This window comes from Urocitellus parryii, chromosome 11 (assembly GCF_045843805.1).
Source record: "Urocitellus parryii isolate mUroPar1 chromosome 11, mUroPar1.hap1, whole genome shotgun sequence".
NCBI lineage: Eukaryota > Metazoa > Chordata > Mammalia > Rodentia > Sciuridae > Urocitellus > Urocitellus parryii.
Genome location: NC_135541.1, coordinates 25,052,930 through 25,080,597, shown reverse-complemented (window position 1 = coordinate 25,080,597; position 27,668 = coordinate 25,052,930). Strand labels below are relative to the sequence as shown.

At 38.9% G+C, this 27,668-nt stretch overlaps 1 protein-coding gene across 2 annotated transcripts; it reads right to left on the bottom strand.

The window, feature by feature from the left end:
• Window positions 1-94: 94 nt before the first annotated feature.
• Cap1 (cyclase associated actin cytoskeleton regulatory protein 1) lies at window positions 95-27,668 on the bottom strand. 2 transcript variants are annotated; one of them, XM_026393389.2, is made up of 13 exons: window positions 27,567-27,668; window positions 13,034-13,158; window positions 12,331-12,431; window positions 10,463-10,540; window positions 8,767-8,910; window positions 8,582-8,667; window positions 6,369-6,474; window positions 4,689-4,866; window positions 2,703-2,884; window positions 2,415-2,538; window positions 2,182-2,264; window positions 1,713-1,856; window positions 95-1,257 (listed from the first exon to the last, which is right to left on the bottom strand). In XM_026393389.2, the coding sequence occupies exons 2-13, from the start codon at window positions 13,143-13,145 to the stop codon at window positions 1,174-1,176; spliced, it is 1,422 nt and encodes a 473-aa protein (XP_026249174.1). In that variant the 5' UTR covers window positions 13,146-13,158; window positions 27,567-27,668; the 3' UTR covers window positions 95-1,173. The 2 variants fall into 2 exon arrangements, with proteins under 2 accessions (XP_026249174.1, XP_026249172.1); XM_026393387.2 differs by having other exon boundaries at window positions 27,548-27,656.

Below are 27,668 nucleotides of genomic sequence, written 5' to 3'. Positions count from 1 at the left end.
TAAAGAGTAATTTCTTATCCTTAGTGTTACTTTTCTTTTCAATATTTTTATATCTCTGTTTATCAAATATCATAGGTAAATAAGCAAGTTTGGTATTAACTTTATTCTATTTTCTGTATAACTTTAAGTACATAAAGGTTTATTTCCACAGGCCTTAGGAAATGGGTAGAAGTCACAGGACAATCTCTCCTCCCACCAAAAAAAAAAAAAAAAAAAAAAAGTTGCATATTTTGGTAAGTGTGTCCTAGAAGGGAAAACTGATATTAGCAATGCTGTGTAAGATTCTTACATAAATTGAGACCTAAAACCAACCTGCAGTGGAGGTTTTAGTCCTCTGCTCAGGGATCTGGACAGGAGCCCTAAGCTGTTGAGCATGACACGCAAAAGGAGGCAGCAAAGGTGGATGACAGGCACCTAGCAGGGGAGGAGGAGGAGGGCCCCATTCCTTGGAATGGCATGATGTTTTTCTTTTAAAGTTATCTCTGTAGGAAGGTGGTGAGCAGGGATCCCAGAGAAAGAAAGGGTACAAGACCCATAGCACTGCTACTGCAGCCAGGACTGGAGAACCTATTGTCTCATGATTGAGGCAGACCCAGGATGGAATGCAGAATAAAGGAATGCTTAAAGGAAACAAAGTTTGCTTGGAATGCTAGATGGCCAAGCCTCAGCTGTTGGTCCAATGCAACCCTTGCCTCACTTGTCAACAGTGAAAAATTAGTTTGGTTAGGAAAACTATCAGGAATCATACTAGCTTCTGCTACCTCCATGCTCACTGTTAGGGAAAAAAAAAAATTAACTAGTGTGCACATTCTGATCTGTTAACTCCTGGGACTGTTTTATTCCTCCCAAAGGACTGTGTGTTGGAAGAATAACCTCCAAAAGCTGAAAGCTAAATTGCACCAGTCCAGGTCTGCAGTTCCTTAAGAATGGACTGGTGGTGTGGCTACACCGATATGGAGAAGCTGCACCTTCCTGCAGAGGATCAACTGACCTGCTATCCCACCCCAAATCTTAGCCTGAGGTATATTCAGTGAAGGCAGGTAGCTGGGCTTCTCAGAGCAGAGAAGCAGTTTAAGAGCAGAAAGGTAGAGGAAATCTAGAAAAGAACCGTCTTGATAACAGATTTATCCCATGGTGTGAAGGGAGAGGGCAAAGAACCCACTGGCACTTTGCTTATCCAGCAATTTCTGTCACTGTGGTGACCAACTTCTGCCCATTCCATAGGGTCTTGAACTGCTCAGGGACTGGGAACTCATTCTGCAAATAATGAAGAGATAATAGGTTGAAATCTAGGCTAAAGAACAAGCTGGAGCTAAATCTCACACTTTTTCCATTTCTTGCTTCCACTTAACCCAGACAGCAGGGTAGGATGGAGTGACACAAACTGAAGCCACCCAGCCATGCTGTGTTATACTGTTCAGTGATCTGTAATCTTCAGACACACTATGTGAAACAAGAAGATGAATGCTTTAATAGTGCTAGCTTCATAGGGTGCTGGGACTCTTTTTCCTACCCTGAGTTCAAGAAAATAAAGGCAAAAACCACCTTCCTTTGGAGCTCTACTACATGGGACTACCTTGTTTCTGTGCACTTCTATTCTGGTTTGCATTGGTGTCCAATGTCCTTTAAATAGCTTTTTTTTGAGTGCAAGATGTCTTATTAAGTCCCTTCTGCTTTTATCATTATACTACTAAAGAAATCAAGAAACTTACAAAGTCACCGCCTTCTGTAGGAATGAGGACATTCATCTCAGAAGATTTGGCACTGACTATCTCACAATCCAAAGAATTCTTGCTCAGGTAAACATGGCAGCCATCTGTTTTGTTAATGGAAATGGTTGGCACTTTACCCATTACCTGCAGAGAAAAACAAGAGAACTGAGTCCCAGAAGGCAGGGAAAGACAATAGTAAGGTGTAGGGAAAGTTTTCATTGTTTCGTGTGATTTAGCAACTACATGAAAAGCTCTCAGGTGCACAACAGATACTAGATACTGGGGGTGGATTGGGATGGATGCTGGAAAGAGCTCCCTTGAAGCGCCAACCCTCTTCTGCTACATCCAAAGCAGCTCAGCTTACAGACTTTGTAGAATCAGATTCCTACCAAGGCAATATCTATGAGTCCACTGTCTCTTTCAATTAATACCTCAGAGACCAAAAGAAGGAGCCAAGATATCAGGTTACCTGAACTTTGACATCCCTACTATTGATTATCTCCACAATGCCCACCACGTCATCAAATACCAGACCGAGTTTCTTACAGTTATCTAGGAGAAGAAAGGAAGCAGGTCAACAGTGTAACTTTAAAAGAAAGTTAACACATTTTTTTAGAATCTTTAGGATGAGGGTAGGCAAAAAGGTTCTAGCCCACTCAGGCTATACCACAGAACGTGCCCAGGACAACTACAAAGACTCACCTACTGTAATAGAGTTAATTTTGCCCTTGATTTGCAATGTCGTGTTGACACACTTGTATATGTAAGCCACCTGTTTCAGTTCTGTGTCATCAATCACCAGGTTGGAAACATTCTCCTGATTTTCCTGTTAAAGAGATACTCCAGAATTCTTATCATAAAGCACACACCAACAACAATAAGAGGTTATCCCAAACTTTTGTTCTTCCATTATAAGTCAGAACCCTGCATTTATTTGGCTGAATTCTGTCCTCATTCCTCCTTCCCCTACTCCAGGTATTTTTAACTCACCACTCTCCACTTCTTGCCCTCCAGTTCAAGGAGAGGTGGCTCCTTTGTGGCTGGTTTGGAGGATGGAATGGTTTGGGGTTTAGGTGCAGAAAATGGTTTGGGACCACTTCGTACTGGGCCACTCTGAGCCTTCAGGGCAGGGTTCTTGTGAGTCTTCATATCATCAGATACATGTTTCAGGGCTGTAAGAACAACAGCTACCTTGTTCCCATTCTTCCTACAAGAGCTTTGGGCTGAGCCAATTATCAATTTTTGCCATTGGAAGTTAAAACTGATTATTAGTAGAAAATTTAAAGCAAAAACTGGAGACTTTGGGATGTTTTCTTGTAAGCAGTTTTGGAGAAGTACTTTTATAATTTCTCTTCTCTCCCTAGGTTAAATTACATGGCTTCATTAAAAAAAAAAAAAAAAAAAAAAATGCACAGGGCTGAGGTTGTGACTCAAAGTTAGAGCACCTAGCATGCATGAGGCACTGGATTTGATCCTCAGCACCACATAAAAATAAAGATATTATGTCCACCTATAACTAAAAAATAAATATTTTTTTAAAAATGTGTGTATGTATATAGTTTTAAATTAGCAATACAGGGCAGGAAACATGATAGTAAAGAAAATTTGGTAAAAGGAAAAAAACCCAAAAAACAAAACCCTCACCTCTAACTAACCTTCTTCCCCCAATACCAATGCCAATCATTGTGGAAAATATCCAGTATTTTTTTCTAGTCATATTGTTTTTATTTGGCCCAAACTGTATACACTATTAACAAAATTGGTTCAACCAATTAATGCTTAATAAAACCTCTGTTAACCTATGGTTCTAAAATATATCTATGTAGATATATATACTTTTTTAGTTGTAAATGGACACAATACCTTTAACTTATTTTTATGCTGTGTTGAGGATCGAACCCAGTGCCTCACACATGCCAGGCAAGCACTCTACCACTGAGCCACAACCGCAGGCCTTATATATTTATATAGCTAGATATATTAATATCTATCTCTATCTCTCTCTCTCTCTCTCTCTCTCTCTCTCTATATATATATATATATATATATATATATATATATATAAATTTTTTTTTTTTAAGAAAAAGATTCCATAATCTCCTTTAGTAGACTGACCCACACCTTACTCCTAAACATGGCCCAATCTATACTGACCCTAGAACCAATACTGGATGATGTTTTTAATTCTACCACAGTCAATGGTTATAGTTTATTTTCTGGGAGAGGGGAGCCATTTTGTGGAGGGGCTTGTAGTTGGTGGGGAGGACAATCAGATCCAACTTCTTCTGCTGGGCTGGGTCTACTGAGCCTCATAGTGGCTGAAAGTGGTTATAGTTTACATATTTTTCCCCTTTAAACATTACAAGTCTTTAGGTAGAAGAAAATATAACGGTTACATAATACCCCATGAATAGGATATAGCATAGTTAACTAGCCTTTTCCCTCACTGTTGGATATTTTTATTGTCACACCATTTTTAGTTACTATTATAATACAAAACTTTTTAAAAATATTTGAGTCAATTCCCAGAAAAGGGCTGTACAATTAAGACTTCCATCAGCTGTGTATAAGGCTTTCATATTTTATAACATTAGGTCTAGTCCTATGCAAACTTCCCATGTGGCTAACAAGCATCCTCTGAGAAAGTTAGCTCCTGACATAGTGAAATCCCAGAGGGATCATGTGGCACTATGGAGAAAGTTCTGGTGAAAACTGCCAGTACTGTATGGTTGGCACAAGAAGCTATTCTACATATGCTGTTTAATATTTAGTCACTTTCTCATGGGGCAGAGGGCTTCCCCCAACTAATATCACCTAATTTCAATTTCTACCTAAGCCATGTTTGCTGTCCCTGTGGGCAACTTGAAGGAAAGTGACACCCAAAAAAAGTCCTTCCACATGCAGACTAGCTATAGTGTCTGGTTGGTGAGGTCTAGTCCAATTTGCTGTACCAACTGTTCTTGCCAAAGTACTCACCATGTGTGATCCTCTCCCCCTGATTAATCTGTGCAAACAGTGCTGAGCGGGAGGCAGAGTCATCAGAGCCTGAACTGGTAGGGACTGGGGGTGGAGGTGGGCCTGGTGGGGGAGGAGGAGGACCAGATCCAACAGAGGGTCCAGATGGCAATCCACTCAGTTCTTTTGCCACAGGCCCCTGGAATAGAAGTATAAGTTAATAGTCATCCTCTCTCTTCCACTCTGTACCATTCCCAGTAGGGACTCAAATGTGTCCAGTGTATCTGGGCTCTTTTCTATAGCCCTAAGGCAACAATTAACACCCCTACCCCCACCACATTTGGCTTTATTCCTTCTCAACCTTTCCCAAGGATCCCACTCTCAGCTCTTATTTCTCAACCTTCACATTTTACCTTTGACCTCACCTGACTCCCAACAAAACCCATATTTCTAAAAGTCTACTTGACATCTTCCTTAGTATGGTACCAGTACCTCAGATTCAACACATTTAAGACTGATTTAATCATCCCTTGCCTGCTCCCTTATCTGTACATCATTCCCTGGTCCCTATTTCAGTGAAAAGACATCCAAGCTTGACTATTTGATCTTCTTTGGGGCTTCCAACTCCCTTGACCTCATTAAATTAATCTTGAAGCTATCTTCTGCAAATGCTTTTCTAATAGCCCCTGGCATCATGACCACTTCCATGGTCTGAGAATGAGCCCATACCCCTCACTCCTATTAAAGTAATACAGGTTTTTCACAAGCTTATCTGATTCTATCCATAATTACTGATTTTCACATTATATCCCATTATATACTGATTTTTCACAAACACCACGGCTGGTTTTTCACTGTGAAGAAGTTATGGTTTCTTCTGTGATTTCTTTTGCAAATTTTTCTTTCTTTCTCAATCTTGCTTTTCTCTACTGTAAGGGCATCAAATATTCTTTTAGCTAGTGGCCTCTTCTAGATCTTTCTGCAGCTCATCTAAAGTCAGAGCCATAGACAGGCTGGGTCATGCGCAAGGGTTCATGCTGAACCTGTACACTGGAGACAGGAAACCCCATGCCAAGTGCAACCACCACAAGAATCCTAGTATCTATAGGTGCCTTGAGGGCTGGGATAGTGTGACTCATTCATCTGCCTCCTCCTCTCTAGCACCAATTGCTCTCCGTGACCTGTTTATTAAAACTGAACAGCGGGGTAGAGCATTTGCCTAGCATGTGTGAGGCACTGGGTTTGATTCTCAACACTGCATAGAAACAAACAAAATAAAAAGGTGTTGTGCCTGTCTATGACTAAAACACACACACACACACAAAAAAAAACAAAAACAAAAACAAAAAAACCCCCACACAACCCAGAGCTCAATTTCTTCTTTCTGACACTTGTTTTTCTTGGTACTAGGGATTGCTGAACCCAGGGGCCTCTTACCACTGAGCTACTTCCCATAGTCACTGACTCACCCCCTCAACAAACTTTTTTAATGTGGCAAGATAGGGTTGAACTGCTGAGGCTGACCTCCAACTTATGATCCTAAGCCTCCTGAATTCCTAGGATTAAAGACTGACTGAAACTTGCTTTCTTTACTTTTCCCCTTTCCTTTCTACTCTCCACCAAAGAAAAACTAGGATTCCTTCTCAGGCTTTCTGGTTCTACGGTCCTGGAGAAATAGAGAAGGATGGAAGACTCACTGACCGTTTTGCTCCAGGCCAGTCCAGTGGTATGGAACTCCTTGATATAAGCCTGTAGCTCTGTCCATATACTCAAGTATGCTTTGACCCAGTCCACATGTTTCTTATCCCTAAAAGAATTAAAAAGAACTTGTGATAGGCAGTTAGTGATTCCAAAACCTCTCCTGCTTATAAGTCATATCTTCGCCTGTGGTGTTTCTTAGGCTCTGGTCAATGGTAGCTTTTCATCAATACTGGGATTTTTAAAATATTTATTTTTGTGGTGTACTCCAGAGTAAACCCAAGGGCACTCTACCACTGAGCTACATCCCCAGAGTTTCTTTTATTCTGAGATAGGGTCTCACTAACTTGCCAAAGCTAGTTTTGAACTTGTGATCCTCCTGCCTCAGCCTCCCAAGTAGCAGGAATTACAGGTGTGTGCCACTGTGCCCAGCCACTAAGCTTTTTTACTTTTATTTTTATTTTTTAAAGAAAAAAGAAGAGGGGCTGGGGTTGTGGCTCAATAGTAGAGCATTCACCTAGCACGTGCGAGGCCCTCGATTCAATCCTCACCACCACATAAAAATAAATAAAATAAAGGTATTGTGTCCAACTACAACTAAAAAATAATTTTTTTAAAAAAGAGAAAAAATCCTAGCCAATTATCCTAATTAGACCAAACTCAGTAGGACAGGGACACTGGATTCCATCTCCTTCCCTCTCTTATAGCAGCAATATTTCTCAAAACTTTCTTTTTTTTTTTTTTAAGATAGAGTGAGAGAGGAGAGAGAGAGAGAGAGAAAGAGAGAGAGAGAGAGAGAGAGAGAGAGAGAGAGAGAGAGAGAGAGAGAGAGAATTTTTCAATATTTATTTTTTAGTTTTTGGCGGACACAACATCTCTGTTGGTATGTGGTGCTGAGGATTGAACCCGGGCCGCACGCACGCCAGGCGAGCGCACTACCGCTTGAGCCACATCCCCAGCCCTCTCAAAACTTTCTTAAAAGCAAAATTGTTTTTTCAAAGTAGGTCTTAGCCAGAACCTAACATGTAAAACACAAAAGCAAGTATTTTGTGCATGAAGCCATGGTAGAACCAAGATTTCTGAGGCATCACTATGGAACTCAAAGACTCGAAGAAACTCACGTGTCTCATGAGACAGTGTCTTGTGTTAATATGTTCCATCCCCTCATAAACAAACAAACAAATGAACAAACTTTCCTTTAGGAGAAAATAATCAGCGCTGAATTATAAAAATAGAACTGCACTGTTTCAGGTCCTCTCTATTCCTACCTATGAGCTATAAGTCTTTAAGGTAACTTAGCCCAAGACCTACTTTCCTCAACTGCAAAATAATGAGGTAAATACAAATCACTGTGATGTTCACTCCAGGTTGCTAGAGAGATCAAAGATGTGCCTGGTTTTCTGCAACACGTTTCATACAAATGAAGGCTTATTTCTTGCACAGAACAGTTATTCAACAAATGTTGGTTGACCAGTGATGGTCAGAGGTGTTTAGAAAGCTATGTAACTAAGTAATTGCTGCTTACAGTCACCCCAGTTCAAAATTAGCAATCGAGAAGCCAGTGAGGACAGGTCTGCCTGTGTGTTAAGACATAAAATAACCTTCCTAGCTTCATGCCTGCATTGGCAAGGCAGCCTTACTCTCTCATTTTATGTGACTGCATTAATAGTCATGGTATTTTCTAGCTAAGTCCTACTAAACCCCTTGCCATGGCACCAGTGAGAAATCTGTGATAGAGGAACAAAATCTTGTATAAATAGGCAAATCAAAGGACATTAGTCCACATTACCTACAGCAAAACTTCCTAACCTGGAAGGGTAAGAATCAGAAAACTAAAAGGGTCTCTACCAACTACGGAGGAAAAAAAAAGAGATGTGAAAGCAGAAACACTTCCTGCTTGCAAATGTACTTTCAATGAACCAGTATTTAGCAAGCTTTTTAGAAAGTAGCCCTGGAGCTGGGACTGTGGCTCAGTGGTAGAATTCTTGCCTAATATGCGTGAGGCACTGGGTTCGATACTCAGCACCACATAAAAATGAAATAAAGATATTGTGTGCCACCTACAACAAAAAAATAAAAATATTAAAAAAAAAAAGTAGTCCTGAAAATAGAGAACTGATACAGAAGCCATGCATAGCTTTAATTAACCAAAGTGCTATTCCAGGAAGTAACCAGCTTGATTTATCCTCTACCCCTTGAGGAAAAGCTAGACTTACACATCTTTATATTCCTTAAGGACTCGGTTTGTATAAAACATGGCAGCATCATTCATTTCTTTCACATAAGGACCAGGTTTGGGAGCCTAGAGAGAAAGAAGCAGACAGTTACTTAGCTCTTCCAATCTTATCTTCTTCCCTCTTTGAGTGTATCCCTTTCATCTCCTGAAACTAATGCTGCTCACCATAGCCACCCAACCCAAGGCTTGGATGCTTTCACTGACAGCAGACAGGTGATTGAACAACTTGCTGCCTCTGTTCTTCTCCCGAAAAGTTATCACTTCTTGGATCTGCTCTGAGATGGGTGCCAACAGGTCAGAGAGCTTATTCTAGGAAAAGAGACAGGAAAAGGTTTAGATTAGAATCTTTCCTCAAAAGCTGTATATGTTGGTCAACTCTGATCCTGAAAACAAGAATTCTTTATGGAATACAATGAGCACATAAATAAATATTCATCCTATCCTGATTTACATGACTAAAATATTCCTCATCATCTCACCTTTGCATAAAGTTCCAACTCCTCAGGATGGGTTGTGTGGTTCTTCATGCTTAGTACCCATACTCCAGTTATACTAGAAAACCCCCATCATTTCAGTTACTTGTCTCTTTTCTGTCCTACTAACAGGATATATTAGTTTATGTCTGCATCTTGTGATGATGTTTTCTTTTTCCATCTATCCAAATATTTCTCCAACCCCAGCCACACCAGCCTCCTATAACATTTACAGTTAGCAAAGCTAATTTTGGCACTTCACCATACACCAGTACAATGGACCATGTGAGCATGTTTTTCTTTCTCATTAATTCTTCAAAGGCCAGGGGTTTTGTCTTAGTTCTCCTTTGTCATCATTATAGCCCTCAATGCATTGTTAACCATATAGCAGCTGTTGAATAGAGATGTAATAAATCAAATGTAATTAGGGGACTTGACATTTGAGCAGACAGCTCAGCAAAACAGATGGATCTTAAGTTTCAGTGTTTATCCTTCCTTCAAAGCTTCGTTTCCAAATACCTCAAATCTTAGGTCTTTATATGAATACTGTCTAACCAGGAGTCTGCAAACATTTTCTCTGAAAAAACCAGACAATAAACACTGGTTCCAAAAAACCCTTCATTTACAAAAAAAATAGGTGGTGGACTAGATTTGACCTGCAGGCTGTGGTTTGCCAGCCCCTTCTACAGCAAAGAAAATGTAACAGTGTCTCAGCTGCTTGACTTATGATCAAGTGTGGGTTTAGAGAATATATTTAGATAAATAGCCATTCAGGGCAGATTAAAGACTAAACTCTAATATATTCAAATTATCTTACATTATTTTTACACTATGTAATGACCCATGCCAAGGTCAAGGCTTTTAATAATACAACAGTAGCAGGAAGACTGCTGGATTACCCTCCTATGCCTAGAATACTAAAAATCTTCCATTCTGAGAAACATCTCAGCTTTTTCTAATTCAATTTTTCATATCCTGCAGCATAAAATTTTGAGTTGGGGTAAAATTAAAGGGAAATTTTCCCCAATCAGTGAGTAATAAGGGGAGAAGCAGTACTTCAGATGTTTTCAGATTCCATAGAAGCTTTACTAAATCCTACCCATGATGAAGGAGAACTATCTCTACAATAATAAGCTGTATATTCAGAGAAGTGGCTAAGTCCCATGGGTAAATAAATCCTAAGCAAAATGACAGGGAGGAAAAAAGCCAGTAGAGACCAATAAATACTCAATGGCACATTCCCATGATGGCACTTTTAAGTCTGATTCTAACCCTGGGACATTGTGTGAGTGTCTGGTAGGTCTTACCATGCTGTGATAACTTAGCAGAAATCTCTCAATTTGACCTAAACATAAAACCGAAACTAAACCAGCTAGTCATCAACTTACACCAGCTGGCTGCTGACACTGAGAAGCTGTAACCAGGAGAGCTCGCTCCAACTTCAAACCAGTGTGGACCATCTCTGCCTGCAGGAGAGAAGCAAAATCAGCTCTATCGATGACACATTACAACTGGAAAGATCCTGATAAGAATAACCTGAAACCTCTACTTCCATGAGGTCTGGTAGCACCCAGGACCTTCATATTGTTTTCCTCATGTATTCCAGATTCGAGAGACTGATATCAGAATCACATTTACTACTGTTCCTGCTAAAACAAATCAGGGATATGTAGCCAGATTTAGGAATGAAGATAATCAGGGCTAGCTTTAGATGAAGACAAGTCAGCCACTTCACATATGTTGTTTCTGACATGCACTGAAAAATCCCTCCTCACATCACCAAAATTAATAAAAACAAAAATCATTTTCCTCAAAAACTGGAGGTAGGAGTAAAGGGAAAGGCCCAAATGTATGCCTAAAATTTTTAAGGTATTTACTCCTTCAGGTTAAGTTATTGCTCAAATGCTAGATCATGCATACAATTAATGAAATCAACTCAGTGAGACATAACCAGTTTTTTTTTTAAGTTATAGACAGACATAATATCTTTCTTTAAATTTATTTTTATGTGGTGCTAAGGGTCAAACCCAGTACCTCACACATGCTAGGCAAGCACTCTACCACTGAGCTACAACCCCAGCCCATAACCAGCATTTTATTAAAAGTGAAAACGAATAAAGTAAGAGAGCAGCAAACTAAATTGAAATTATTTCCAAAACAGTGAAAAAATTAAAAAGTGCAATATAACTATTATAAGCACTACTTTGTCAAAACTTTGTAAATACGTGTGTGTGTGTGTGTGTGTGTGTGTGTGTGTGTGTATGCCTTTATTTTATTTATTTATATGCAGTGCTGAGAATTGAACCCAGTACCTCACATATGCTGGGCAAGTACTCTACCGTGAGCTTACAACCCCAGCCCAAAAACTTTTTATCTCAGTTACAAATATGTTATTTCTTACTAAGGGGTCAAAGTCAAAAGAATTTAAGAAACTTAAGGTTACTAAGCACTATTAAAATATAAAAGTACTACTAAAAGAAGATAATCTATTTTTTTCTGAATTTGCATTTTTCAAAGATAAAAAGTGATGCACATTTTAAAATTCTTTCAAATGTTACAGAACTATATAAAGAAAAAAGGCAAGCTCCCACACACCTGTGTAAGTCCAAGTTCCAGTCCTATTCCCTAGAGCTAAGACCACTGTCAACAGCTGGTATATGAGTGGCTCAGGGTTTAAGTGAGGAAGAGTCTAAAAATGGGTCATTCAGTGCATTAGTAGGAAAGTTCTGGGTTCCAAAGAGAGGCAGGATGTATATGAAGAGTGGAGTATGTGATGGTAGTGGTGATAATGTAGGAAACAGAAAGGAGGTGGGTAAATAGGCAACCATCATTACTTATTTCATATTCTTGCAATGGGCCAAGTGTGAAAATAACCCACATTAGCATAACTAATACCTAGCAAACACAGTTTTGTGAAGGCTAAGTCATGATAATGACTCCTTGGAATAAGCCATCCTAGGCCTGGTTACATAACATGTTGGGATCAGGCTGGTAGCATATTCTTCCATCACAAAAATGAACAGAGTCCGATTTTATACAACAAGCAAGCTTTCTATATAAAGAAACCCACACAGAATATGTAATAAAGGCAGCATACCTAGAAAAATGAAGAATCATTTCTGTGCCTGGAATGAACTCCTTGGTGCAGGTACAGAAAAAGGAGTCAGGAGCCTCTCAAAAGGGTTCTTAAACCAAGGATAAGTGGGATGTTAAGAAAACCACCAGCCTTTAAAAGGAAAGGGCACAACATCCTTACATGTTTCTGTACGTCTCCTCCAATCTCTTTACTGATCTTCAAGTACTCTGCCACAGGACTGGCAAGCAGTGAGTCAAATGCTTGCACGTATGGAACTGCTCCTGGTAAAGACAAACACACCAGGAAGAATCATTCATAATCCAAAGGATGTGCACTTTAAAGCGCACTTCCCTGTGAAAATGGGGGAGAAGGGACAAGGTAGTATAGTACACAGAATACTGGAAAGGGAGTCAGGAAACCCAGGTTCCAGTTCTAATATCACCACTAACTGGTTGTATGATCTCTCTTCTCTCTGAGCTTAATTTTCTATATCTATAAAATGAAAATAAACAAAATGATCCTTCAAGATTCCTTTTAGCTCTAACATTCTATTTTCAATTAGTGCTTGTGCAAAATGGTTGATCTGACAATCATTTGGAGAAGAAATTTTAATATCACTTGTCATTTGACTTAAACTGGAGTCATCTGCTAAAAAAGAACTGGAAATATCACACAAGCAGGAAGTTCTTGTGTTAAAATAACTTAACCACAGGCCTCCCTGCACAAGTCACTTCCTCCCTATCTTTTCACAGCAGTAAGAATTAGAAACAAACTACCTAGAATAAGTGTTTTGGGAGGTCAGCTCCAAAGAAAATTCACTATGACAGAAAAATTAAGGTCAAGACACTACTCAAGGCATTCTGTTGGGCTACAGACTTCTTACCTTTTGAAGGACTGTCTCCATATCCTAGATGCATGTCAGTGGTATGGGATACTGCCTCCAGGCGGCCCACTGCCCTCTCCAATCTTTCTACCAGATTTTGCATGTCAGCCATAATGTACCACTTGCTGAAACAAATGTCATTTGTTACTTTAATATTACATAGCACCCACAGGAGGTGACGATAATATTAAGATGGAAAAGTTGTCTAGCAAATTTGCAAAATTATATAAACTTCATTAAACAAGAGAACTACTTAGAAAAAGGTATTTACTAAAGCAAATCATACTCGTTCACATACTTATTGACTATTATAACACTAACAAGCATTTGCATAGATATTTATAATTTACAAATATGGTCATTATCTCAGTTACTTAAGACTCCCAACAATATTGAGGAATGGAAGGATGATTACTACACTCCTAAAAATAGAAAACTAAATTTTAGTGACATTAAAGGACTTGCAAAATAAAGGACTTGTCTATAGTCACACAGCTAGTAATTGGAGACGTCAGTAGTCAACTCAAGTCTGGCTCGAGTTCAGTGTAGTTCCCCTATAACTCTCAAACCCACATAACATCCTACTACCTGCATGCAAAATGTCCCAAACCAAGATGAATGGAATATTTGCCCTACCCTCAATTACTTGTGATCTATATGGGGAAAATTTAACATATACACTAACAACTATAAAGCAAATAGAAAAAAAAAATGCTTAACGCGATGAACTGAAAATAAAGTGCCACGGGGTTTCAGGGAAGGAAGAGGGTTTCAGTTGGAAAGATCAGATAAGGATATCATGGAGAAACTGTCATTTGAGCCAGGTTTCAAACGAGGATGGGAAGGATCTGGATATGATAAAGAAGACTGAACACATTCAAAAAAGCTTGTTATATATTTTTCACAAGTACTAACTTACCTGAACTGCCTCATTTGATGTCTAAAATCCTAAAGTAAGCGAACTCCAAAATACAAAGAACTTTATCTAACTTGTTCCTTATTATACTCTACCATCTAGATCACCACCTGACAGGTAGTAGGTGTTCAAGCAGTTAGCTGGGCATGGTGGCATATGCCTGTAATCTCAACCACTGGGGAAACTAAGGCAAGAGGATTACAAATTCAAGGTCAGCCTGGGTAATTTAGTAAAACCGTGTCTCAAAATAAAATAAAAAGGGCTGGGGATGTAGCTCAGTGGTAGAATGACTCTAAGATGTGTGAGGTCTTGGATTCAGTCCAGTACCATAAAAAATAATAAAAATTAAAAAGTTAATGAATCTAACATATAGTGTTCCAAAATGCTAAGACAAGGGTTCTTAAAGTTGTCCACACTATATACCTAAGTGTAAATAAAATGTCACCAATATACATTTACATAAAGAACTAGAATCCTTGAGTGATCTTATAAAAATCAGTCAGTAAAATTTCAATTAAAGGGGCTAGAGTTGTAGCTCAGTGGTAGAGTGCTTGCTCCTCATATATGAGACCCTGGGATCGAGCCTCAGCACCACATAAAAAAACAAATACACAAAAACAAAGATATTTTTAAAAATTTTCAATTAAAGCCTTGACTTTGGAAGATCCTTCATTAATTAATTTAGGTAATTAAACTTGAAAGACTTTAACTCCTTTGGAAGATGCCTAAAATGACCACAGCAATTATGATTCACCCCAAAATGATGACATGCCAGAATATCTCAACACACTGTCCTCACTATGAAAAAGATCAGCAGCTCACAAGACAATATAATCCCTGTCCATTCTTTTCTGTGTATAGGCCCTGGTCTCTCTGTGTCTAGTCACTTGCCAGAGAATCCTGTCTGAAAGACTCCCAAAGGCTAGTACATGCCTGTAATACCAACTACTTGGGAGGCTAAGGAAAGTGCATCTCCAACTTCAAGGCCAAGCTGAGCAACTTAGACCATATCTCAAAATAAAAAATGAAAAGGGCTCAGTGATACAGAGTCCCTGTTCAATCCCCAATACCACAATAAAGAGAGAAAGGATACCAAAGGAAAAAAAATGACAAAGAGAACCAAATCAGTCTCCATTCCCTGGCCTGGAGAAAAAGCAGAAACTTCCAGATCTATACTCTATTCACAGATAGAAAAACTAGAAGCAGCCAATATACTCTCCCTTATATTACACTATTGACCAATATCCAAAGTGGGTATTGGCCAAGGACAAACTGAGACATACTCCATACTTTATAAACCTAGAGGAGCTGGGTGTGGTGACAGGAAACTTCCAGATCTATACTCTATTCACAGATAGAAAAACTAGAAGCAGCCAATATACTCTCCCTTATATTACACTATTGACCAATATCCAAAGTGGGTATTGGCCAAGGACAAACTGAGACATACTCCATACTTTATAAACCTAGAGGAGCTGGGTGTGGTGACAGATGCCTGTAATCCCAACAGCTCAGAAGCCTGAGGCAGGAGGATCACAAGTTCCAAGCCAGCCTCAGCAATTACCAAGGCCTTAAGAAACTTAGTGAGATCCTGCCTCATAATAAATAAATAAATAAATAAATAAATAAATAAATAAATAAATAAGTGCTGGGGAATAGATATTACCCAGTTATGTTATAAAACATATTCTTCATATACAATGGACACTACAAGTTGAGACTAGTGTTAACATGAAGACAGGAGTACAAGATGTGTAGGTTTGTACAAGCTGCCAGGGTTTCACAACGACCAATCTCAAAAGCTTAATAATATAATTTTAATATAATAATAATTTTGGTTCCCTTTTTTTATATTTAACTTGTACATACAGGCTATATTTCTGCTGAGTTAAGAAGCATGAAAAAGAGACAATACAGCTAGCTACCACTTATAGCTAATCTCATTCTACCATTAATCAAACACAGAGGAAAAGTACTTGTTTTTTTGTTTTTGGTGGGGGAAGGGTGAGATTTGATATGTTATGGGAAAGAATGTCCTGAATTAAAGGGACCAAAACACACACCTTTTCTCACTCTCTAAAAACATTCACACTCTTTAGGTGGTCTGTGCACTCCTTGTAGTCTTCAGCTACTATTGTTGAAATCTAACTAAGACACCTAGCTTATTTGCCAATGGTACCACCGCAACCACCTATAGATACAGATGCCTGGAGCAGCATATCCATTTTGGGCCATTCTTCTGCGATTCCGAATCTTGTATCCAGCACATCTTTACACAGATGTTCCAAAGGCAACTCAAACTGAAATATCCAAAACAAAATTGCTCTCCTACCCCTGACTCTCACACACAGTCTCTACAATCCAACATTATCAGCAATTACTTGAATAACCAAGATGGTAACTGGGGAAGTAAGAGAGAAACAAGTGTACAAGAATTGTCCTTTTTTTGTTGTGGGGGTGGGGGTGGGGTGTTACTGGGAAGTGAACCCAGGAGTGTTTTATCACTGTGCTATATCCCAGACTTTTTTTTTTTTTTTTTGAGACCCTTTCCCCCTAAATTGCTAAAGGGTCTCACCAAGTTGCCCAGGCTGGCCTCGAACCTGTAATCCTCCTGCATTAGCATAACAAATTGCTGGGATTACAGGCAAACACCACTATGTATGGACAAAAGCAGTCTTTAGAGAAGGCAGATAGGAAAAAAAGAAGTAGTAGTCAGATAGATTGGGGTTTGAATTTAACTCACCTCGCTCTGAACTGTTAATTGAACTTCCTGAACTGTTAATTGAACTTCCTGAGCTTCAGTTTCCTTATTTACATAATGGGGACAACAATCCACAAAATACAGAGAGTTACAGAGAGAATAGTCCTCGAAAATAGTAAAAATTCCATAAATGTTAACTAAATTGTCTTCTTCCTTATTCCCCACAGCTAATCAGTCATCAAAATCCATAGGCTTGGGGGCCAGGGTTGTGGCTTGATGGTAGAGTGCTTGCCTAGCATGCATGAGGGGCTAGGTTCAATCCCCGCCACCAATAAAAATAGAAAAAAACAAATAAAATACAGGTATTGTGTCCATCTACAAAAAAAAAAAAAAAAAGATCTATTTTGCATATCTATCTGATAGAGGTACCTTGCTCCATTCTAATTAAAAAAAAAAAGTTGTCATCAAGACTTTGCACAGATTATTGCAGTAACTTCCTAGCTAGTCTCCCCTAATTCTAATAATATACCTTTTCTTCATCCATTCTCCATATTATAGCCAGAATGACCCATCTCACATGCAAATGTAAATAAAGATATTCTTTAATGTCATTCAAAACTCCCCACAGATTTCAGGGTGAAGTTCAAACAAGGGTTTCCAAAATCTAGTCCTGTTTTATCTCCTTTTACTCCATAGTTTTTTCTCGTTACACCTTTCTTCAGCACAAACACAGCAATTCAGGACCTACTTGCATTTTCTAAAGTCGTGCTCTCTCTCTCTTCTGAGTTTTTATGCTATCCTATCTTGCTTTCCCTCTGCAATTTACCCTTTCTCTGGAACTTTTGTTGTCCTTTAAGTCTAAGGTATGGTATCACCTCCCTACAAAACACTTCCAGCATGTGCTTCTATGACATTGTGCACTTTTCTCTAACAGAGAACATTTAAAATAATTTAACAGTAAGCAATTAGCTTCCCCAGGGTAGGGACCAGATTTTGCCTTTGTAATTCCAGAACTATAAATGTAGTAGGCATTAAAAATATAACAGATCAATAGGAGTTTTTGGTAGATGTAGAGATGAATGAATTAAGGCCCATATCCACTCTCCCCTCAATACAAGTCTGGCTATCTCTTCTTCCTGTCAAGTCTGTGAAGTGTTTCCCCTTACACTCCCTCTTCTTATTTTGTAATTCTTTTTGTCTACCTGCCCTTTGGGGTGGGGAGCAGTCCTATAGATAGAACCTGGGCCTTATACAGGCTAAGAAAGCAATCTACCACTGAGCCAAACTCCCAACCCCACCTACCTGCTTTTGCAGAACCCTATAAACACTTCCATCTTTCAAATAAATGATGTTTTCTAAGGCACAAATCACACTGATATAGAGGTCTTCAAACTAAGTACCATAAGAAAAATAACGCTATTTATTAGAATATTAATTAGAAACTGATCCCACAGAGTTGTGCTCTACATCATCAATCTGTGGTTTCTTGAGACTTAAAAAATTTTGTCAGGTGTGTTATATAGATATTATTCCCCATTTTTAGAATGAAGAAACTGACATTTACAGAAATTTAAAAGCTTACTAGAGGGGCTGAGGTTGTGGCTTGGTGGTAGAGCATTTGCCTAGCATATGTGAGGCACTGGATTCGATCCTTAGCACCACATTAAAAAAAAAAAAAAAAAAAAAGGAACTATTGTCCATCTACAACTAAAAATATTATTAAAAAAAAAAAAAGTTTACCAGAGAGCAAATAACCAATAAACAGAGAACCTGGGCCTTGTGTACAAATATTTGGAAGGGTCTGAGGCTCTGTCATTCTATAATGGCTTTTAAAGGACTTATGTGATTCATCAGAGCATCCATCCCCTACTGTTTCTTGAGAACATCACTGTGGGTTCAAGACCTCTTTATAGTGTCATTAGTTACATTATTAGCAACTTTAAATTTCTCTGCTTTCAATTTTCTCCATGGAGGCCAATATTTTTTTCAATCACTTTCAGGATAGATGACATATTTGGAAAGAAGATATTTAAAATAAGACTTCTCCCAAAGGATAATTGTCAGAACAGAAAACCAGTTCTGCCTAACTTTGTTGCTTGCCATTTATTTCTAAATGGTAATAGCCAAGAACTATAAGTAAACATACACAAGTTAAAGTAAAACTAGAATTTAGGAAATGAAGATCTGAATCTCAACCAGCCACATATTAATTGTGAAACTTGGGGACAGTCGTTTCATAGATTATAATCCTCATCTAGCACAGAGTTTTGTGGGGGAAAAAAAAAAATTCAAAGAACTTGCTTTCCTAGCTGAGAATAATCACCTTGGAAGTCTTAAAATGAAACTCAAATGTAAAATGTAAAAATTCCAGAAAGATAGGAACTTATCCATTCTCCTGCCAGTTCCACCCTATCTCCCAGCACCTAGAACAACCAAGTACGTACAAGATGCTCATAAAATCAAAGTGTGTTGTGATTACTGCAGAAGAAACAGTCCCTACAGTTCAGATGCTTTCATTTTTGAGAAGGCCAACAACATGGAATGCCAATAAGATGCTGAATGCTATATTTTTAAAAATTCTGTTAGAGATTATCTAACTTCAGATAGATAAGGGAAAGTAAAATATCAGAATACTGAAGATTTTTCTTTGCAGAATGTTGTTGCTATGGTTCTGAATTACATGGTATAAATGAATATATGCTCTCAGCGTTCTGAAGAAATGAATGAAGACTGGAGGCGGTTAAGTTTTAGAAGGGAAGTGGGGTGTCTTAATAAAAAGGCAAGAGGAAAAAAGGGAAAAATTCTGCTGCTAACATTTGCCTAGCATGTGTTAATAAGCCCTGGGTTCAATCTCCAATACAAAAAGAAACAAAAAAATAAAGACATTTCAGTGAAAATCAAAGTAAAAAGACTAAGCAAACCAGATACAGAAAATAAGAGAAGCATGCACAGAAAGATTAGTCTGTCAAGATCATGGAGTATCATGGGAAATAAGAATAAATATGCAAGCTGGGTCAAATTGTGGAAAACACTAAAACACAGGTAGTATTTAGATCTAATGTTGTGATAAATATGACATTATCTTTTAAGTGAAGGGCTATTGATAAAAACTAAGTATTTACAAGTACACTGAGTTGGCACTGTGGTACCTGCCAGTAATCTCCATGACTTGGGAGACGGAGGCAGGAAGATTTCATGTTTCAGCCCAGCTAGACAACTAAGCAAAATCTATCTCAAAAGAAAAAAGAAAAAAAAGGACTGGGTAGATATAGCTCAGTGGTAAAGTACCCTTGGGTTTAATACCAAGGACTTAAAACAAATCAACCAGCAAATAAGCACTATTTGATATACAAAATGGAATTTGGAGAGAAGAGAAAATGTTAGGGCCTGGAAGTTCAGGCTAAAAGCTATTATTCATCTAGCTATAAAATAAGAAGGCTACTAGAAAACATTTGGTTCTAACCAGATACTGAAACTAAATGAAAAGAATTAACCCATGAATAATTACCTTTAGGCAAATAAGGAACCAGCACCTGAATTAAATGTGTGTGGACTATAAAAGTAGAGTAAAATAATTTCCCTGCCTTCAGGGGAGTCTAGCAGAAGAGAAAAGGCTTCCTTCAATTGAATTACCATTTCTCAGGAATAGCAGCATTTCTAGAAATCATAAAAGCACCATTGATGGTAGAACAGTCCTTTCAAAATTCTAAGCAATTAGTTTGGCAACCTCTGATCAAACACCTTCAGTGATGGAGAACCTGAAACTTCTGAGACAGCCCATTCTATTAAGCAACTCAAAAGTATCAAAAAATTCTTCCTTATATGGATGCAAATCTGCCTCCCTGCAACTTCCACCCACTGATCTTGGTCGGCCCTTGGAGGTCACACAAAACAAGGGTGAATTAAACAGAAAACAAGTCTTAAACTGTGTGGTGCTGACTGAAAACACAGTGGCATTCAGAGAAGGGAGGTAAAGATGACCCCAGAGTTGTACATATGGGGGGCCTTAAGAGAATGATGACATTATGGACAGAAACTCGTTCTAGCATTTTCTATTAAAGAAAAGAAGATGGGGTCAGTTTGGGATATGCTGAGTTTGAAGTGAAAAGGAAGTTTCTAAGTGAACATGTGCAGTATTTAGAAATAAAGCCTGGAAAAGGATCAAGCCTGGAGATTATGTTTGCAAATCATTGACAAAGAAATGTCATGAGATCATGAGAATGAATAGCACACAGAATAAAAAGAAACTGAGCTTGATTCTCCAGCAATTTCTTTGGTGCTTTGAAACCAAGACAAAACAGAAATGGCCAGAGATTCTTATCAAAGTTGCTTCTCTTTCATCATTCTAACAATTCAATATAATTCCTTCTGGCTATTCCAGAAGTGGAACCAGGCTTCTCCTGTAGTTCTGTCACATCTCAACAGGTGATTAAGCCAGTAGTAAGAATTTCTATCTTGGTAGGTAACTACTATGTTAAAATATTTCCTATTTTGCCCCTTAGATGTTCTTCTAAGTTATCACTCAAATAAAATTAAAAAGCAACCATACAAGTCAGCCTATATACATACTATGGTAGCCCAACTGATCTGCTTCAAAATTGGTAATCCTGTTCCTGAGACTTTATGCTAAGAAAATAAATCCTACCTGAGACTTTATCTTTTTTTTTCCCCCTTAGGGCTGAGGACTGAACCCAGGGCCTTGTGCGTGCTAGGCAAGCACTCTGCCACTGAGCTAAATCCCCAACCCCCTGAGACTTTATCTTAAGTAAACCCTAATGAGGAAAAGTGATGGGCAGGAAGATGTTCACTGCAATGTTAGACATCTAACTGTAGTTATATGTATCTTAGACTTCTAATTATGAGGAAATAGTTAAATGCACAGTGGAAAAAAAAAATGTGACGAGACCATAAAATTTACAGTATTTGTCACATTAGGGTGATGGGGTCTTCAAAAATTCCCCCCTTTGTTTTCCAAATTTTAACAGAGAAACGTAACTTTTATATAACAAAAAAAAAATTTCTATGTGGATATCTCTTCTAAGCTACCACTAAACTATATATTAGTTAGTTCTACTCCTAACAATATAGAAATTCTTACCACTAGGCTCCAATATATCACAAAGTAAAACCTAAACATGCTAATAGGAGATACTTTCTGGCTGGTTTAACCCAGAAACCAAAGGACACCACTTTGCTCCAGTAAAGATGTCATCTAAATCTAACCCAAATCACGAGCCACTGTTCTTCCCTAAGCATTTGGTTTCGCTGATGAAACCAATGACATTTAGAGCCTGAGTTACTGCCACCTGAGGTTTAGATTAAAAGAAAAAGAAAGGCCTTTCTTCTAGGGAGGGAAGGAATCCAACCCAGTATCAGTGTTTTGTCTCCTGTTCCCTCCTTACACGCAGTCCTCTATCTGAAACTTCAGGAGTAAGCAAAATGAGTAACAGTGTACAAGCTTAAGTCAGACTTAGAAACTAGCTGTTTCTATGGTTTAGGGCAAACCTACCTTCATGTGGTCATTGGCTCCATTCTCCCTTAAATCAAAGAATATTTTAAGACTAACTGCATTGAGTACTCATCAGGCCCTTTCATCTTGTACATATTTTCCATTGTAGAACAACTGCATTGGCTGATTTCATCCTGAATTATTTTACTAAAACAGCATTTCATAGGGCTGGGATTGTGGCTCAGGAGTAAAGCCCAGCACGTGCGATGCCCTGGGTTCGATACTCAGTGCCATATAAAAATAAATAAATAAAGGTATTGTGTCCAACAACTTCTAAAAAAAATAAATAAATGTTAAAAAACAAAAACAAAAACCCACAGCATTTTCTACTCCCACATGTAAATATACAGTTAAGGATATTTATCCTCAGCCATGATTCAACAACAACTAAATATATGAAAAGACCTGTAATTGTTAAGTCAATAATGAACAATACACGAGTTTTTTAATGATCTATGAAGGAAACAACAACAAAAGCAAACAAATCCCTACCCCCAAACCAAAACCTCAAACAAAAATAGCAAGTCCATTCCTTGTATTACCAGACTTGTGCGCCAAACTTTTCCATTTCAACTATTTTCCGGCCAAATGGAAAAGTCTGGCACAAATGTGTGGTAATACAAGGCAAAGGAAGCTGCAAATGTAGCTGAAGAATATTTTTAGAGCAGTAGTTGTTTTTATTAGGTTTACATGATAGTATATCAAGAAGAAATAGTTTCACTGTGAAGGCTATAACTGCATTAACAATACTACAATAATTTCATCGACCAAAAGAGGTGAACACCAATTCTATAAATCATAGGCAACTTAAATAAACATAATCCCTGCCCAATGAAACTAAGCAGGTTAAACAAAGGCAATATGAACATGAACAAAACGGAAATTTATATATCCACAATACAGAGGAAAGGGAAATCTGATGACTTGCACTGACAACACAAAGCTTACTGCTAGTGCAAATCAGTGGCATTTCTCTATTAAGACAAGATCACACCCAAAATGGGGGGAAGGGGCCAAGTTCTTTGAGGACCACCCAGGAATTCCTTGAAGGCCCAATAATTTCTGGATGCCTCAATGAAAACAAATAACTGATTCATTCTAGAGTACTGAGTGTTTAATCTGTACATTGTGCTAAGTACAGCCATGGAGCCTGTCCTCAGAGAATTTAGCTGGGGAGATAAGACATTGCACAATTATTGCCAGGTCAGTAGTAAACTACTTGCTAATGCAGTAGTTCTCAAATAGGGGTAATTCTGTCCTCCAGGAGGTATTTGGCAAGGTCTGAAGACATTTTTGGTTGCTGCAACTGAGGAAGTGCTACAAGCATTCAATGGGCAGAGGTGAGGGCTGCTGCTAAACATCCTACAATGCACACGACAACACCACAACAAAGAGTTATCCTGCCCAATATATCAACTATGCCTAGACTGAGAAACCCTGTTCTGATATAAAGGAACTGCCAATGAGAAGAGAAGTGCAAACAACTCAAATAAAAAGCCAATCTAAATTAGAAAGTCAATCTGAAATCCCAGCTACACAGGAAGCTGAGACAGCAGGATCTCAAGTTTGAGGCCAACCTGGGCAATAAAGCAAGAACCTGTTTTAAAATTAAAAAAACCAAAAGGTCTGGTTTATAGCTCAGTAGTAGAGCTAGTAGAGCTGTTTGTGCCACCCAATAAAAATTCAGATAAGGATCTGGGTAGAATTGAGGACATAGTGCAGTGGTAAAGCTCTTCCCTGACATACATAAGAAGCTAGGTTTGATGCCCAGTAACACACACACACACACACACACACACACACACACAAAAAAAAAAAAAAAAAAAAAAAAAACTGATTGTGGAGAACTTTTAAGTAAGATAAAGGAGTTTAAACATGACTTTTTGAGAACACAAAGCTAGCGAAAATAATATTTAAATTATTCTAAAGAACTGATAAGAGATTAATTATAGTAGAGAAATTAAAAGATTAGGTATGAAAGCCAGGTCAGTAGTAAACAAAGAAAATGATGATGACATTTCAAAAGAATAATCACTAGGACTGGGTAAGACACAGGTTAAGGACACTTAAATTTCAAACCAGAGGGTTCAACTTGCAATAACACTTTACATTTGGTTGTTCTAAACAAAATGAATCTCAGAAAACCAAAAGGAGGAAGTCACTTTTTATTGATTTTTTTTTTTTAATTTTGTTTTTAGAGTTGAAGTCTTGTTAGTCTTGCCCAGGCTGGTCTCAAACTTGTAGGCTCAAGTGATCCTCCTGCCTCAGCCTTCAGAGTAGCTGGGACCTCAGGCATGTGCCCCCATTCCTGATTCAGGAAGTCACTTTTTAAGGGCTTAGATTCTAGTTAAAAACATAATTATAACTAAATAAATAAATAACCAAGAAAAGGGTAAGAAGAAAAGATCAACCCTCAGGCTGGAAACAAAACATTTTACAAACTTAATAGCTAACCTCCTCTAAACAAAAATATACTTACAATACCCCACTTCCGATTTGCCTGGCAGGCTGTACTTCATAAGGTACGTTCATTGCTATCATTTTATTTCAACCCCTCTGAGATGTCAATTACGCCCATATGATGAAGGTGGGAAATGCCTAAAGAAATTTCTTTTATGTTGGACTATGGCTGTCCAATTACAGAATAATCCAAGCAAATTAGCTGTCAATTACAGAATAAATCCAAACAAGGAGCTAGGTGAGGTGATACACACCTGTAATCTCAGTGGCTCGGGAGGCTGAGGCAGGAGGATGAAGAGTTCAAAGCCAGCCTCAGCAATTTAATGAGGCCCTAAACAACTTAGTGAGACCCTGTCTCTAAATAGATAATCTAAAAACAGGCTGGGGATGTGGCTTAGTGGTTAAGTACCCCGGGTTCAATCCCCAGTACAAAAAAAAAAAAAAAAAAGAGAGAGAGAGAGAGGAAAAAAAAGAAATCCAAACAAGGCATCAAAACCCTCACAACCTGGCAGATGAACCCCACCCCACTTCCCCAGTTTCTGCCAAACTCCAGGCTCCGTTATTACTGAATAAAATAGGCTCTTTCCTGCTTCACACCTTTGCTCTTGCTGTTTGCTCTAGCTGGGACACCTTATTGGACATCTTTGCCTAGATATGCCACAAACACCTCCAACAGAGCAAGTCCAAAATTCATTTTTTATGTGCCACTTCCCTAATTTACCACTCTCCCAATGTACCTCTTATATCCCCTATTTGAATTCTACTCAGCTTTTTAGGCCAGAAAAACCAGGCAATTGTCCAGACTATTCCTACTTCTTCATTACCATAATCAGCCTCCAATCCCTGGTTTTCATTTTCTTAACATTTCTCAAATATGATCCCTCTTGTCCATTTCCACTTCCCCTCTTAGTTCAGGCCATGACTACAGCAACAGCTTCCAAACACTTCTACTTCTCCAGTGTCTGGTTCCTTTCCACTCAAGAGAGTGTATTTTCTAAAACAAATCTGATCACATCTTTTTCCCACATAAAGCCCATCAAAGCAGGGGCTGGGGTTGTGGTTCAGTGGTAGAGCACTTGTCTAGCATGTGCAAGGCACTGGGTTTGATTCTCTGCACCACATATAAATAAATAAATAAAGGTCCATGAACAACTAATAAAAATATTTTTTTAAAAATCATCAAAGCATTCCCATAACTTCTGGTGCAAAATCCAAATTCCTCAGCATGAAGTCCTCCATAGTTGACTCCATCACATATTACTTCCTCCACTTCTCCAAGCATTTATGGAATTCCAGTCAGTCTTTCACAAGTCCAGGTCTCCATGTCCTTGCACATGCAGTTCTCTTTACCTGGAAATACCTTTCCCAGATCACTATATGGTTAAAATAAAAAAAATCTTATTTATTCTCCCATTCCTACCTGGAAGCCTGGAAATCTGGTTTAGGTATTTCTCCTCTATGTTCTCATAGCCTTGTATTCATTACAGTACATAAAGTAAGCTATCTTTGATTTACTTGCCTGTTTCCTCCTGTTCTGTAAACTTCATGAGAACAAGTATATTCTTAGCCACAAGGGCTAAATGCCTCATTTAATATGTACTTCACACATTTAAAAGTCCAATAATAGATTGGTAAATAATGAAAGTGTTGAGCTACCCCTAGATTTTCATTTAGAGATCCTTACAAAGAGCTCAAATTTACATAGTTCTGAAAATAACCTCTGTATAAAATGTCCTCATCTCCTCTTCATTATTCTATTCATCGTTCAAATTTTTCCCCCTTGTTACATAATTCCATAGCACCCTGTTATTCCTAACACTCAACACATTTATACTTATTTCTGAAAGGTTTCTGCAAACACTGCTAGTCCATGAGGGCAGGGACTAGCTTGTTTTGTTTCAAAGCATCATTCACTGAATCCGGGAGAAGGCTGGTACAGAATAAACATAATGTTATGCACTGAGTTTAATCCTGGGAGGTGAGCAGAGACCACTTAAAAATAGGCAAAATGAGACATAAAGAAGTTAAATAAAGCCAACCGTAGTATCTACTCCGGAGACTGAGGCAGGCGGATCAAAAATTCCAGGCCACCCTGGGCTACTTGGCGGAGATCCTGTCTCAAAATGAAAAATAGAAAAGGTTGGAGATTTAACTCAGTGAGCGAGGGAGCGAGGGCAGTTAAATAAGGCATCTGTAACTACAGATTCTCAGTAATGGGGCCACACCAACACCTGATTTTAGTTCCGAAAGCACGCAACCCCGCCAATAAAGTTAGCTTGGCTTTTCGGAGTTAAGAGCAGCAATCTCGGAGTAAAGAGATGCTATCTGAATGCAAAGGCAGGACTTGCCTCTTTTAAAAACTTCCCACGTATCTCAAACAGCTAAATGTATTTAAAAAAAAAAAAAAAAAAGTTCCACGCATCAGGTGGCCTTTAACCAACAGCTGCCCGGACCGGAAGACTACTCCAAGTTAAGAGGCATATCAAGGTAATGAACGTCGGAAGGATCTGGTACTGGTTATCTATGAAAACAAAGTAATAATTCCGATTCTCTTCCTCACTCTATACATGATCGTAGACCAACTGCTTCCCGTTTTCGGGGATCAATTTACCCATCCGTGAGATGGGAGCGAGTCGGGGGAAAGGGAAGACTCTAAGGTCTCGGAGGTTCCTTTCAGTTAGGGCACGTTAGGAATGAGGTCTCCGCTGAGGTTGACATACAGCGCTGTGAAATCGAATGGAGGGGCCTCTCCAGGACCGCCCGGCTCAGCCGGTCACCCCGGCCCCACCTCAAGAGACCGCACCCAGGAGTCCGAGTCAGCCTGAGGGCCTCACCCCAGCCCCTTCAGCAGGGATCGGCCACTAACAATACCAGGAACCGGTGGGCCCCGGAAAGAACCCCAGTCCCTACCCAGCCGCGTACCCTCACCTTAAGAGTTCTGCCTCACCTCGGGACTCCGCTCAGCCGCTCTCCACTTCCGGCAAGAACCGCCCAGCAATCTTCGCGCGCCCCACTTCCGGGCCCTCACTGGGCGCGGCACTCCCACCGG